At 30.6% G+C, this 15718-nt stretch overlaps 1 protein-coding gene and 1 long non-coding RNA gene across 2 annotated transcripts; both read left to right on the plus strand.

Moving 5' to 3' along the window:
* The first annotated feature begins 3342 nt into the window (after nt 1-3342).
* LOC143230434 (uncharacterized) lies at nt 3343-7156 on the plus strand. Its single transcript, XR_013016439.1, has 2 exons — nt 3343-3508; nt 7057-7156. It is a non-coding gene; the product is annotated as an uncharacterized LOC143230434 (long non-coding RNA).
* On the plus strand, nt 3507-6454 carry LOC143230433 (uncharacterized). Its single transcript, XM_076463978.1, has one exon. The coding sequence runs from the start codon at nt 3776-3778 to the stop codon at nt 4271-4273; it is 498 nt and encodes a 165-aa protein (XP_076320093.1). The 5' UTR covers nt 3507-3775; the 3' UTR covers nt 4274-6454.
* Nucleotides 7157-15718: the final 8562 nt, after the last annotated feature.

A 15718-nucleotide genomic window follows, 5' to 3' on the forward strand; every position in this document is an offset into this window, starting at 1 on the left:
CGCCCACAAAGTAGTGCCTAAAATTAACTCCACGCGATAGTCCTGTACTTTTACCGAAAACTGTGTTGTACTCATTTTCAATGAATATGAGAAACAGCTTCTGATAAACATTATTGTATTCTACCAAATGTTTAGGCTTACACCTTTTTCGAGGGTTTATGAACGTCAGAGGTTACAAAAGTGATTTTAAATTACTCGTTCAATTATGTTTCAGCAAGTGTGTTTTTTTATCATAGCAAAGCCACATCGGGCTATCTTTTGTGTCCACAAATAAAAGTTAAACCCCCTAATTTTAGCGCACGGTTGCCAAATTATTTTCTTGGATTTTACTACATAATTTTCTAAAATTTACCGAAAATTCTTGGATTTTACCAAGTTAAATAAAAAAAAAACATTTAACTAACCTTATTTTATTAAAAACTTAGTGTTTTTTCTTCTTCATCGGTATACAATTTAGTTTCGTTCATTTTATTGCACAATTTTTAGACGGTTGCCATTCTTTATATGTCGTGTTTTCTAAAATATTTTTTCCACATAACAAGGCATTTAGTGTTTCCGTATTTAGCCGGGAACAATTTTTTACCTTTATATTGTTTACCAAAAACAGCCTTTTTGCTTCAGCTGTAGAATGAGGCAATTAGAGTAAGTATATCACTAATTTAGAGATAACTGGGAAATTAAATTTGTCTCCACATTTTTCTTGAGATGTATAATACCAGTATTTCTTTGGTCCTGAAATTACATTATCTTGCAAAGTTAACTCTGGCTATTCTCTATTGATATCTTCATACTCTTTCTTTCCTCAACAGTATTAGGAAATTTCATGGCCAGTGGGATAACTGAATGTGGCTGTTCTTGAAACACATTTTCTGGACCTAAACCTTCAAATAGCTGTAAATATGTAAACATACCAGATGATACAAACCGTTTGTACATTTCCTTGCTTAGTTTGACATAAAAATTCAATACCTTAAGCTACAATTCTTCGAGTTCTTTGGTTTGGATTTTGGAAGAATATTCTAGAAAGATATTTTGAGTTCTTGCTCCTCGATATATTTCACTTAAAGGAGGATAAATTGAAGGACCATTGATGTTAACCTTCTATATATCTGCATCTTTTAGTACTTCTCTTTTAATAAAATTACCAAGGATACCTTTCATAGTACTCTTGATGGAGGCACGTAGCCTATGAATTCTGAAGCTCTCAGCTTGAAACTCTAAATTTATTTTACTTACATATGGCAGAATAAAAGTTAGAAATGCTAAGTACATTTTTACAGTTGGAATATATAAACCTAGTACTGTAGATGCGAAAGTCATCCCATTTTCTAATGCCGCTGAAGTAAAAAATAGGACAAGTGCTGGCCATTGATTCAGTAGTCTTTCTACCACTTGCTGAAGTGATAACCATCGAGTACAGATATGATGTAAATCATATCAGTCTGGGTATATTCCTGAAATTCTGCATATTCAAATAATCTCTTTGGGCTGTTCGACAAATATGACTAAATATTTCTAGTCAGCTTCTCTAAGGAAGTTCAAAATATGCATAGGATGCACATAAATGCATTCAATGGCATACACAACCTTGTCCAAAGAGATATGGTACTTTGTGCTTTAGAAGACTTTTTAACACCACGTTTTGACCCCATCATTACACTTGCATAGCCTGTCAGATTTTTAAATGGAATTCCATGTTTTTAAAATAATTTACTATAGAATTGTAAATGCCTTGGGCAGTGCAGCAATTGATTTCCTCAACTGTTTTTTTCGAATACGGCTATCATTAAATCTAGCTATTAGAGCAAGTTGTTTCTTGTAGATATCTCTGTAAATAATTAATAAATAATCAATAATTAATGAAAATTTAATATTATTTAATTGTGCTATAAGAATTTTCAAGTATTCCTCACCAATGGCATTACGAAAAATAGCTGTTCCTTTTGTTCTTGCACATTTAGAAATTTTAGAGTTAGGGCATGCATTAGATAGAAAGGCTGGAAGATGATCTAGTATTGAAATGCGGAGATTGTGTTCTGCCACAAACGTACACATTTTCAGTTCAGTGGAAGCCACTTGAGACATGCTACATGAAGAAGTAGAAGGCCGTAAGAAATCATTTACTTTAGAAGTCCAGGCACTTGCTTTAATACTTTTAAAATGTTTTTCACTGTAAAGATGTTTCCTATGTATGGTAACACTCCCAGATAAGTCACAAGTGCATATTTTACAAAATGACTTATTTAAGTTTTTCAAACTAGACTAAAACAACTAAACTTAGAATCATTAAGCCATTTTTATGGCAACTGACATTTATGTTTGTAACTAGGCTTATACAGGCTTACTTTCTTGCATGGACTTTCTACTAATTCACTATCTTTATCGCTCCTTTTCTCAGCCATTATAATCTGTGGGTTAAGTTAAATGTAAATTAAGTAAAACACAAATTTTAAATTAAACAACGCAATACACTGTAAACGAATACTGACACTTATAAGTCACAACTCACGAAATCATAACAATAGTTACAGTATATGAAAACAAGACTAAAAGAGCCACTGGTGGATCATCATTTTCTGAAATTATCTTGCGCCTTATAAAGTATTATCACAAGGTCAAATTCCACGTAAAGGAAGTAATAAACTTGAAAATCATTTATTGACCATGCAACAGGTAAATTAGCAAAATTTACAGAATTTGGTAAAAAAAATTACCAAATTCGGCAACCTTGTTTTAGCATTGTAAATCCGAAGACTTACCGCTATCCCAGCAGGTAGCGTTACAGAAAGTAGACAACAACTGGTGTATTTTCAAGACAAACGTTATAACTTATGGCGTGACTCTTGACGATGTCAATATGTTGTAAAATAATAGAGCGGTTGAATTTTTAAACATAAATTTCGACAGTCGAGTTGTAATAGTTCAACTAATGCAGCTGAACTCCTTATATATATATTTTTCTATTTCGGCTTAATTCAACGTTCGTAAATTACGACCGATAATTACAATTTATTAAACTGAAAAAAATCAATTCAGAAAACAAATTAGCTTCGAAGTACTGTTCTTATGTAGCTTTGTATGAATATCTTGAACAATCAAACTTACATTTCAAAATGAATAAAACTACAGGAAAACAACTAACTTTACTATTTGCTTCCATATATATATGCATATATATACACATCTGTAGTTATAAATAATTCAATTTTCCTGTTATACATTACGTATTAAAATGTATAAAAATCAACATCATTTTTTTAAATATTCCATCGTATAAGGTAATAATATAATTTCAACGAAATAATTGAACTACCAAAGGCCCTTTCTTTCAGTAGATGGCGTAAAGTAAAAAGTAATTTAAGAATTTCCAGCATACTAGGTGACAGATAACGTCACTATATTTGTTAACTGCGGTAAAACGAGAATATATAACACAATTTAACAACTTGTTTGTTTGAAATTAAGCACAGGAAAATATTTCAGTGGAGTTTTACAATTAAGTACAAAGGTATGAGCAGTACGATCGATTAAATTTGATATTGATAATGGTACCAAATTTAATTTAGTGTTGTATAAAATGTGGATGGGTTTGGCACGGTATTAAATTTTTAAAATAAAAATTTGACCGAAGTATCTTATTTTCATAAAACTTTTAATATTTAGTATATTTTTTTTAAATCGTTGTTACTGTTAGTAGTACTGACATTTTGATCTGACAAGTAGTGTGAAGTCTTAGCCTGTAACCTAAATTCTTAATTACAAGCTACATTACAAAATGGAGAATAGTTTAAAGGACTTGATGGCACGACTTACTAATCAGACATCTGATCATGTCAGGCCAGCATGCCAAAAGTGTGGATATCCTGGTCATTTTACATACCAGTGTCGGAACTTTGTAAAGGTGAATCCTAATAAAGATATTGTATTGGATATAAGCTCAACAAGCTCAGAATCAGACAGTGAGGAAGAATTTGTATCACCTCTGCAACAGATTAGTTTACATTCTCAGGGTGAAAAGGAAAAGAAACAAAAAAAAACAGCAAGAAACAAAGAGAAGAAAAGAAAAAAAAGACATCGATCTAAAACACCAGAATCCTCAAATGGTTCTGGGTCACTGAGTGATGTAGACACTGAGTCAACTAACAGTATGAAAGTTCCTAAAAAGAAGAAGAAACGGATTAAAAAACATTGTAAATATAAGCAAAAAAGTAAACATTACAAAAAAAAATCTTGTAGAACAAAACACAGTCATAACTCTAGTAGTACAGACTGATGACTAGAGTGAATTTAGTTTTTTTGCACTAGTTGCTATTTTTTAAAATCTAGTTCCATATTGTATAATTAATTTTTACCTGTAGAGTGGTGTATTTTATACAGGTTTCATGAATTAACCACTCCCAGAACAATGCTGTAAAACTGAATGTGGCTGATTGCTGAATGAACTTTTGTAACTCAGTAGACATTTTCTGATAGATGTTTTTCTAATCATTTATCTAAAGAAAAATGGAAACCTCAAGAAATAAAATTTCAGGCCTGTGTCATGACATTTGTCTGTACCCTTGTTTGGTTTGGAAGTTATTTACATATTAATCATAGAAATTTTATATGTCTTTACAGTATTGATACACATTCAACTCAAGATTTTGATGTAATTTTTATTTGTCTCATGATAACTCCTAGAAAATACTTTCATTTGTTACTAGATCTTTTAAGTTTGAAATGCAGTTGTAAAATTGTAACCATATTAGAAGCACTAATAGTCTATTGTTAAGATGCATAAACTTGTTTTCACATATTGTTGAAGTGTTTTATTAAAGAGATATATTTTAGACATAAAGCATCTAAGAGTAAAATAAAGTTTTGACAAGCAGATGTAATAATGCAAAATTGTGAACAAAGATGTTTTTTGTTTGGTCATATGCAAAAATTTGTTAACTTGAAATATATAGATTAAACATTGTTGTAAATGTGCTGATTTCATGAAGTTTATTTCAAGTCTAATAATATTTTAAGTCAAAATGTAATAAATGCTATTTCCAAGAACACGAATTTTGTCTTTTACACAGATATTGCTTTGTATTTAAAGAATAAACATTATATGCACTATTGTGCCATTGTGTGTCTTTGTTGTGCACCAAAGTAATTTTGAATTTTATTTTCATCTCAAATATCAAACTAGTGGCACTTTAGGTATTATTTTGGGAAATAACTGTTGTTAGAGTTTGAAAATTTGGCTTTGTATTAACTTATTTCTTAAATAAAGGAAAAAATAGCATTTAAAATTATGCATCTTATAATCTTTTATTTAAGAGCCTCAGTGATTTTTATTGTTCAGTAAGGTTAGAGTTCAACAGAAGAAAATGTGATCGTACAAAAGTTTTTTTTATGATGGTTATGTGTCTGTAATTTCAGGAGTCTAGAAAATGTGGCCATGTACTAGCTGACCATTGTACTTGTGAACTTAAAAGAATGATTTAACTTTCCATCTGTTTTATTTTACATTTTATATATATATATATAAAAAGTATTTGCAGCTGAAGAGATACCTTCAAAAATCTGTATTATTATTTGAAGTGTTCAGTATTAGAAATGTTTTATGCCATGGTTTAAGTAATATTTATTTCCACAAATGTACTTTTAATTTCTAAGGCCCAATTTTGCTATTTTATTTTCTACTATTCCCAAAATCCAGATTGCACAGAACCCTCATCGTATATTCAAACTTGAAAAATATTCATGCAGTCTCCTTTTTTAACTTAGTGTTGCAGCATATACTGTACCTGAAGGCAGTTATTCCAAAGACTGACTCTTCTATTAGGAAAGTAACACTGTTATGTACAAGTTTCATATTTTAAACTTGTCTTCTTGTCTTAACTACCTAGAATATGTTTTGTAATTGTCATTGGGATATACAGATTTTGTCTATTACACACACATTGTATTTAAAGAATAAACCTCTAACAATATTTAATTCATAGTCATATAACCTAATTAAATCTGAATCTATAGTCAGAAATAGTTTAATACAAGTTGAAAAGCTATTATTAACTATGTTTGCAAGAGAGTAATTGGCATGAAAATATTTTTAATAATCTGGTAGATAACATAACCAATGAAGAATGAAGAGTTACCTAACATTTTATCCTGCCACTGCAAATGGTATTTATTTTCCTATTGACCATGTATTTCCTGGTAACCTTGACATTGCAATTAATGGTGATTTAAAACATTTAATTAAATATTTTCTAAGTTTCAGGAATGTCATAAAATTTATTGGAATCAAACCATAATAGCAATTATTTAAATCACTCAGTTTTAGAGAAATCATGTGAAAAAAAAGCTGGAATAAGATTACTTCTAAAAAATAGCTAAATAAATCTGTAATCCATATATACATGAAATATTCAAGGAAATTCAAATATACAACAATGAATAAATTTTGAATAAGAAAGAAGTTACTGTTTTTTCTTATATAGTAGATATAGTGTCACTCCTGTTGACAAAGCAGCTGATAACTTTGTTTTTATCTGAAACAAAGTTTATGTAACAACTTTATATAAAGAACTAAGTTTTATTTTGAAAACACATAAACTGTAGGTAATAAGGTGTATAAGCATGTTAATACAGAATTATCAAGTACTGATAATCTGAAATATGTTAGACTTTTTATCAACATTACTGTAATATCAAAGAAATAACTGATACTCACCTATTCATTATCTTCAGTAACTCCACTGAGTTTAAAGAAAAAATTTATAGCTTTATGACTAAAACAGTAGAAGCTTTAGATTCTAATAACTTGCATCTCTTCCTAATGTAGAAATTAAAAAGAGTATTTCACTAATAATTTCAATAATTGTGGTAAATTAATGCTTTGTGTTAGCAAAAATAAATGTCTTTGATAATGTTACTTGTAAAAATTGATTGTTTCACAGTTAACAAACATTACAAGTTATATATATTTTACTTAACACCTTTGTACAGTTCTGTCACCATTTCTTCAAAGAAATCGCAGGATGTCTAGATGTTTAGGGTGTTTTTGTATTTTTTGTATAGCGAAATCACATTGTGCTATCTGCTGTGTCTACCAAGGAGAATCAACCTCTGGCTTTAGTATCACCCTTTGTACCTGTATTAATAAATATATCCAACATCTAAGCATGCCTTCTACATTTCTACACTCAGTTATGCAACCACCTTCAAACATGGTCAGCTACCGATCAGTAACCCTCTCTTTGTGAACCTGACGATGACTGAAGAAGATCGAAACATTGTTTGCTCTTCTACTAGTGCTTTCTCTACCCATACTAGCCATTTTTAAATATATAATCTTCAAAAATATTGTTTTTATAGATTAATTATTTTAAGTAATAATAACCACTGTATTATAGCAACCACCATTAGTTTGACTTTTCTTTGCTTTGTAGCTTTTACAGTAGTGTATAGTATAATGTTCACTCTTCACCATATCATTACTTCTTTTTTTCTAAATCGTATTATTACTGTAAAATTTCTTGAACAATTATCATCTGTTATCTTACAGTTATCTTTCACAGCTAAACTGTTTGATAGCTTGGAAAGTAAGGGTTGCAAAGCTTTACAACCAATAAAATGTCCTAGTTCCACAAAAACTAACAGAAACATACAATGTAGTGCATATACAGTAATTTACAATGTCACCTAATAACTAAGAAACAAAGATTTGCAGTGCCCTTGTCTAACTTCCATATTAATTTTCTAACTCCTAGCTATTGTCTCTAGTTAAGTAGATTTGTAATGTACTAGACATATCTTCTGGTACTAGCCATCCCTTCTTTCTAGCAATCAAGTGAAAATCACCCCCATTCAGTTATTTATTTCTCAGTTACATGACTATCACAGTAGTTGCTTATCAAAATTATGCAGTTATATCAACTGGGAGGTTGTCATCAGCAGTTCCATGAACAGTTAGAGCTGTATCCCAAACAGCCACATATGTACTTTCAGCTCCTCTTTCCTTATCATTAGGGCAGGAGATTGCATAACATTCTGAATTGACTACATTGATCAGCTCAGTTTTCCAGAGTTTGATTAACACACAATTTTTACTTTTGCACACTTCTAAACTGCTGTAACTATTTAAATGGTCTGACTTATTGGAGAACAAAATGAGATTCAGTTGAAACCAAGGGGTTCCAATGCTGTGGACACACAAAATAGCTGCACCTAGTCTCTTGTGGTACATTTATTTCTTCACTGTCTTACCATAACACCTCTTTTGTTATATGCTGACAATCTGCTCACTGTTAATGAACAAACTTATGTGTGAGTGTAAACAAAGACATCTACTCTAGGTGAAGGACCAGAGGTGAAATTTTGCCAGTACTGAGTAGAGAAACTGGTTTTTAAGGCAGTTCCAGTACCATGACTTACTTGAGTTGCTTTGTTATATTTACATGTAGATATTTTTCTGTTTCAAAAACCAGGTCCACTTTATTCAACTGAATACCACTACTTTTTCTTTTTTTTTAGAATTTCACCATACATCACATTTACAACTAAGATTTCTCAACTAAAAATGAACATATACAGCAAATAACCTGTTGATCTCTATTCAATTGTATGGTATGTAATCTTGCTGAAGAGTTAATATTCATCCCAGTTGGTTTGGTTGAGGTTAACAAACTTATCAAGCATATGCTTGACAGTTTATATCACTCATACCAGTAAACCTTCAGATTTTGGGGTGATACAGTCAAATGTACATCTTGTCCATACCTAATATGTTACATGCTGGATGAAAAGTTAACTGTTAAAATTAGCTCAAAAAATAATTAAAATTTTTGCTGGATTTCTTCACTCTGAACTAGACTAATCCAGTGCATCAGCTACAAACTGACTAGTTGTATTTACTTCAGGGAGTCACTAGTGGCCTTGTTTCATCTCCAAAAGGGGACCAGTGATATCCAGGGTTATTATTTACAAAATATAAACAAAAAGTTAATTGCATTTCATTATAGTTAGGCTTTTTATTTGTATGGCACATGCTATAGAATGTTCAAACCAGTGTTGAACATCTGCATTTGAATGCAGCCAAAGATAACCATTTCAAAAATACCTTGATTCCTTACAGTCTTTACATTATGCAAAGTAATGTGAATCTCATTACTTCATGGGACCACTAGCTGCAACATAGGCTGAGAATCATTGTTCAATGGTTGATAACGATCATAAAATACACCTTACTGCACAGCAAGGAGCACCTACTGCTAGATCTGGGTCCTTAATTTACTCTTCCCCTACCATTATTCATGGCATCCATCTATTAGTAAAATCGTCTATTATATGTCTTGTTATCGTTATAGCAGTAATGATCACAACTCCTACATAAAGACAAAGACATTTAATGAACAGACAGAGAGGGTCTCATTGTTAATGTTGTAGGTCTGGGCAATAATGATTAAATCACACTCCTAGAACATTGTTATCCAGAATGGCATCATCTATTCATGTATTTTAGGCTCATCAACCACTTCAACAGCATGTGGTCTAATCAAACAGTGAACTTTCTATCATATAAATACTGTTTTCAAAGACCACAAATAAACAATCCTTTTTTCATTTTTCAGTATATCTATGTTTATAAGCCATGAGCAAACAAATAATCTAAGCAATTACACCTCCTACTCCATTCTCCAACTAAGATAACACTACCCAAACTGGACTACTAGTGGCATCAGTGCCTAGCAAAAATAATCCTGTTGTAGATAAGCCAACACAGTGAATTATACTACAGCATACTTCATGGATTATAATGATTGACTGTATTATTCACTAAATTTAAAGTGCCTCTGAGCAAGCGGCAAATAGGACGAGGAAATCTTGAAAACGTTGTTCACAAACTGTTTGTTATATGGGAAGTGTTATGTATTTTAATTTATCTCAGACAAGTATCCAGTTTATTATTAATACACCATGTGTGAAGATTTCAAATAACCAGAAAACTTAATTTGTATTTAGAAGTAACTGAATGTTGATATGTATGAAATTTATAATACTTGCCAGCAACATTGATACACAAATATATTTTAATGTACAAATAAACAATACACCCTCCAATTGAAATCACCATTTTGGCCAGTGAATATCAACTTCATTCTGGTGAATGATGATAAAGTATATTAGTGGAGAAATGAACTTCTGGCTCAGTCTAGAAGGTGTGACCCATTGAATAAAATTAGTAACCTTGTATCTGGAATTAATATCCTGGGGATAGTTTGTTTGTTATTATGCACAAAGCAAAACAAAATGCCATCTGTGCTTTGCCCATTATGGGTATTGAAATCCAGTTTGTACCAGTATAAATCTGCAGACACACCACTGTGCTACTTGGGGGCTTTGAGGATGAATACTGTGGAAACTGTCCATCAGTTTTGCCTGTGCTATAGGTAAGATGATCAAAGGGAAGATCATCCAATACTGCTGAGATCAAGACCAGGAACAACAAAGTGCACAAGTGTGTATAGCAAAGGAAATGACAGTACTTCCAATACACAAATGGTGTTTGATGGTCATAGTCCATGTAGTCATAGAAGCCATGAAAGAAATTGACTATTTCTTGTACAGAAAGCAGGTAGAATTAGCTTGGATCATGATCCATCTGACAAGGGATGAAGTTCCAAAGTTGCTTTATAACTATGGTTGGTCAACTCTGCAGGTGGATGCTGAAATGGTCATAGGCATGGCAAATAAAGTTGAAGTAACGAAAGCTAATGGTAGTGATGCATCTTCCCTGTTGAACCAAAAACAAAACACAAAGCTTCTTATACACCAAAGTTAATTTTTGATAATTGTGCTAAAAACCTAGGCCCAATACAGTAGAGATTACATGGTAGCATATTAGGCAGATATGATAATGTATTTGTTAGACCAGATGACTGATTGAATCAACAAGTAGTGAATCTGCACTATATAGGCACTGATGTTTCATGCCCAAAAAAACAACAGCTGCACATACACTAGGGAAAATCTTGATTTTTTAAATATAGTAGATGCTGCAGGACAGAGTCATACAAGCTTTGAGGAGTGTTTAATTGTCTCCATTAGTGATTATCAGGTAGAAAGAAGAACTACCAAGGTTCTGTGCTGAATTTAAATGGGTGACTGATGTAACTTGCACTGATATCTTTACAGCTAACAGTTGAATGTCTCAATGTAGTTAGAAGGCTCTATTGGTTCAATACCCTGGATCTGGCACTTGGATACTGGCAAGTTTAGCTGGATAACAAAAGAGGCACTGAGAATAATTATATCGTGTTGGATTTACTATTATATACTTATTTTAATATCAACGTTTTCTAGTTAAATATACATTTAGAAATGCAGGTAACTTATATTGTTAAAGGTACGTTCAGAAATTTTTGCTTATTCACTAAATTTGTAGAAATGTCTCAAGTGTAAGAATCAACAATATATGTTTTACAAAAGCACTAGCATGTCTTCAGTATTACTGGACCAACTGAAATTTCTTGTCTCACTTAAATGTTTATAAACTGATGTGCCAAGAGACAGTATATACTGTTGGTTTGCTATGATTGGTATACTATGAACCTTTGAAGCTGTAACTGTGATAAACACTTATTAATTGGGAAACTATAGATATTGGACTAGGAACTTTTATAGATTTTGAACATTACAAACTGTGTAACTTCGGGGGATTAACATTGGGATCTAGTATTTTTATGAAGACATTATATAAATTCAGCTGTAATCACTTTTATCAACTTAAAATTAATTTGCTCATCATGAACTGTTGAGAAAATATTCAGTTCCAGACCAGATATAAGACTCAAGTTTTACTAATTTACTCTCATGGCACATAAATAAACTTGGCACTAAAATGTCACTAATAAGCTAAATATTAATAAGTTTTAACTTCTTCATTTTATTAGGAAATATTAAAAGAAAAATGCTAAGTTTCCTCTAGTTTGATAATCATGACATTTGCTCTCCAGGTTATCCCTGTTTTCTAGTTTATTTACTATTTCTCCAAATGGTATAGAATTTAATTTAAATTACTCATTGTTATTAGTAGGGCAAAGCAATTTTTATTGCCTTCAGTCTTAACTTTCTCAACATGGGCACAGTCAATCTGACTGACCACTTTACCTTTTTGTACTTTTTTAACCCTCTCACCCTGGTATCCTCTACTGTGAATGACACAAATTTTAGTGTCTTAAATTCAAAATTTTATTAAACTACTTTTTATGTCATATCAGTTAGTATAGCATAAAACCTTAGCTAATAATGCATATTTTAATATAGAAGTTTTAAGTCCTTAATTCTATAAGGGAATATTTTTTTAAAAAATCCTAAATTTCTCACAGTGTGACACATTTCCTCTAGGCATTTTCTGTCCTCTATTGTATCCACCACCCCTTGAAAAAGTACGAAATTAAATATAAATTACTAACTATAAAATAGTCATTGCTCAGAGAAACCATAATTTTTAAAGCCTTTAATTCTGTTTGGTTACAAAGCTATCAGATGGAAAATTAGAACCCTTCTGTCACACCCATTTGTCACATGCTCTCTTTCTGGATTTGTTAGTAGTTCTTTCTTAGGTTTAATTGTACATTACCTAGAACCAACAGAAAGTCAAGGTTTTCATCTATCAAATGACATACTGCATTATGTTATGTTATGAATATATAGGCATCAAATTTACTTGTAATACAACTTTAGTTTTCACAGAAATCACAATAGTTAACTTAAATAGATTTGTAATGGCTCTTGTCATACAGTTAGAAAGCCAGAAAAATTGGGATTGTTAGAGGAAACTGTTTCCTGCATATTATTAGTCAATGTCCTTTCTGCATGATTGAATTAAATACAAATTATTTAGTGCATTACTACCATTAGTATAAAAAATAGACTTAAGTGTTCTCAATATTCGACAACCAGGAAAAGGAAAATTGTGTAAGTATCTATTTCTTGTTTTTCATGTTATTCTTTATTTATGATAATAAAAGTAGCTACAATGTAAAAATGGAGATATTTTTAGGTTAGTTGGGATTATATTAGATAAATAATAATAAAAATGAGTTGCTTGTACTAGCTTATGGATAATGTAATGTGAACTGCAAGTGTTCAGAATGATTTACAACTTATAATGATGTAATAGTAGTTAAACATGATTTAAATGATAAGCAAAAGAACAATAAAACAATAAAATGTAATGATAAATAGATGTATACTGTTACAAGCTTAAAGCTACTTAGGATAAACAAAGGTAGTTTCATGTTATGATTTGAAATCACTCTAGAAAGAAAAAAAGGGTAATTTAAATTTATATTGATTTTTTTCTTTGCATGGTTATGAACCTTTCAAATTTCACCAATCCCATATTGAGATACAGTCTTGAAAAAATAACAAAGTTTTACTGAAAAAGTATTTGAAAAGTACTTAGCAGGCTTCAGGCATTTTACACAAAGAAAATTTGAGATTTTTGAGGTGAAGAAAAGTATTTTTAATCTTAATATGAAAACTGCTTTGCACATTACCTAAAACAAATACTTATGATATTCATGGACAAATCTGTATTTTAGTTTACTATAAATATTTCATTAAAATATTTTTTCTGTTTGTGAAAAACTTACTTATAATATTAGCTGAAAGACTGACACATTTTGTAAAGATATACACATCATATCAAAAGTTAGAAGTATTAAACTTTATAGTTTTAATAATACTAGCTTTTAATATAGTATGTATATCTTCATAAAATTTCAGTCAACATTATGAGTCTTTCAGACACAAAAAATCATATTTTTTAACAAAAATAATTTCATAAGAAAAAGAAACCAACTTGAAGTAAAAATGTGTTGCAGAGACAGCTCATGTGGATTTTAGAAACTTTCATTACAATAAAGTACAAGAGCAATGTTTCAACTTTCTTAGGTCATCTTCAGCTTAACAAAGACTGACCTGTAGCAGGCACAACAGTCAGATGTTAGGTGGTAATTAATATAGGTATTCCTTTATGTTAGTTCAATTTTGGTTTGAGTTCTGGTATAAGTAGTTCTTCTTTGATTTTACATTTGTATGTTTTTGTTTCTCCAATTAATACGTTGATGTTTTCTATAGTTATGTTGTGTTTTTTAATTTCTGAGTTAAAAAATGTTGGAAGGTATTTTTTGTGTTCATTTAATCTGGTTTCCATTTTTCAGTTTGTTTCCCCAGTATAGAAGTTATGATAGTTGTTGCATTGTAACTTATAAATAATGTTGGTGTTATGTTTGTTAGAATAGTTTTTATACATATAAGTTTTAGTTTTGTATCAAGTTTTTGAATTAATTTAATGTTTACTGGAATTTTATGTTCTGTTGTAAATTTTGTTCAAAATGTTGGTAATATATGGTATGAAACGGTGCAGGATTTTGTAGTTACTTGTTTCACGGAATTCGCTATTGTTTGTTTGTTGTTGGCCTAGGTGTATTTTTAAATTTTTTTGACAGTTTTGAAGTAAATTTATTGATGTTGACCAAGTGTTGTTTTAATTGGTTAATTTTATTGTGTGAGAATAGCTTAGTGGCTATGTTTATTTGGTTTGCCAAGATATTGAGTTTTGTTTTGTTTCTTATGCTGAGTCCCAGGAAATGTATAGTCTATTAAGAATGACTTTTATCTCGATTTCTGTTTTGAATTGTTTATTGATTCTTCTGATCTTGAGGTTGAGAATGTTATTTTGTTATAATTTTATTATTAAAAGAGATTTGGCTGTAAATATTATATATATTGAAAGTGATTTTCATGTTAAGATTTTTAAAAAAACTTTTCTTCATTAAAAAGAATCTCAAATTTCATTTGTGTATCCTATAAACACCTCTTAAATATATTTCAAATGTTGTTTTTCAGTAAAACGTTTTTTCTCTACCCTATCTCAAAACAGGAATGGTAAATTTGAATTGCTTTGTACCCCTTCCCCTCCCCTCCCAAAATTTTTTCTTTGGAATGGCTTTAGCTCATAACAGTATACACCTATTTATACTTAAATAACATTACTGCCCTTTTAATCACGTCTATCTACTACTGTACATGCCATTATAACTTGTAAATCACTTGGGAAAAGAGGAGCTCATATTACACTATCCATGAGCTACTACAAGTTGCTTGCATGTGAATCATGCAAAATATTTTTACTATTATTATTATAACAACAGTTGCTAAATCTGAAAATCGGTATCTCTTTAGATTAGATTAGGTAAAATAAACAATAATAAAATAAGAAATATATAATTACGTCTGTCTTCTTTTCTTTTGCTGTCAACATTTAATGACATGTAATCCTTATTTTTATACTAATGGTTGTAATGTAATAAGAAATTTTTATTTCAATATGTAATGTACCAAAGACAGAGACTAATGGCATGCTAAAAGTGTACAATTTCCACTAACTAGTGCAATCTTTCTGGCTTTCTAATTATGTGACAAGAGCCATTAGGTTAGATCAGGTAAAGTAAAGAAAAAATAATAATCAAAATCTTTCATAAGGTGCACGGGAACAGTCCATATATAACAATTCAATAGGGTAATGTGAGATATACATTCGTCAAGTGTAGCAGGATATTTGTTAGACACGATTGAAAGGGCAATAAAATTTAAGTAGAAGTTTAAGCTATTTCGGATAAACAACTGTAGTTTCATATTATAATATCAAGTTGTTGTAGAAAGAGAAAGA

The sequence above is a fragment of the Tachypleus tridentatus genome, chromosome 10 (assembly GCF_004210375.1).
Source record: "Tachypleus tridentatus isolate NWPU-2018 chromosome 10, ASM421037v1, whole genome shotgun sequence".
NCBI lineage: Eukaryota > Metazoa > Arthropoda > Merostomata > Xiphosura > Limulidae > Tachypleus > Tachypleus tridentatus.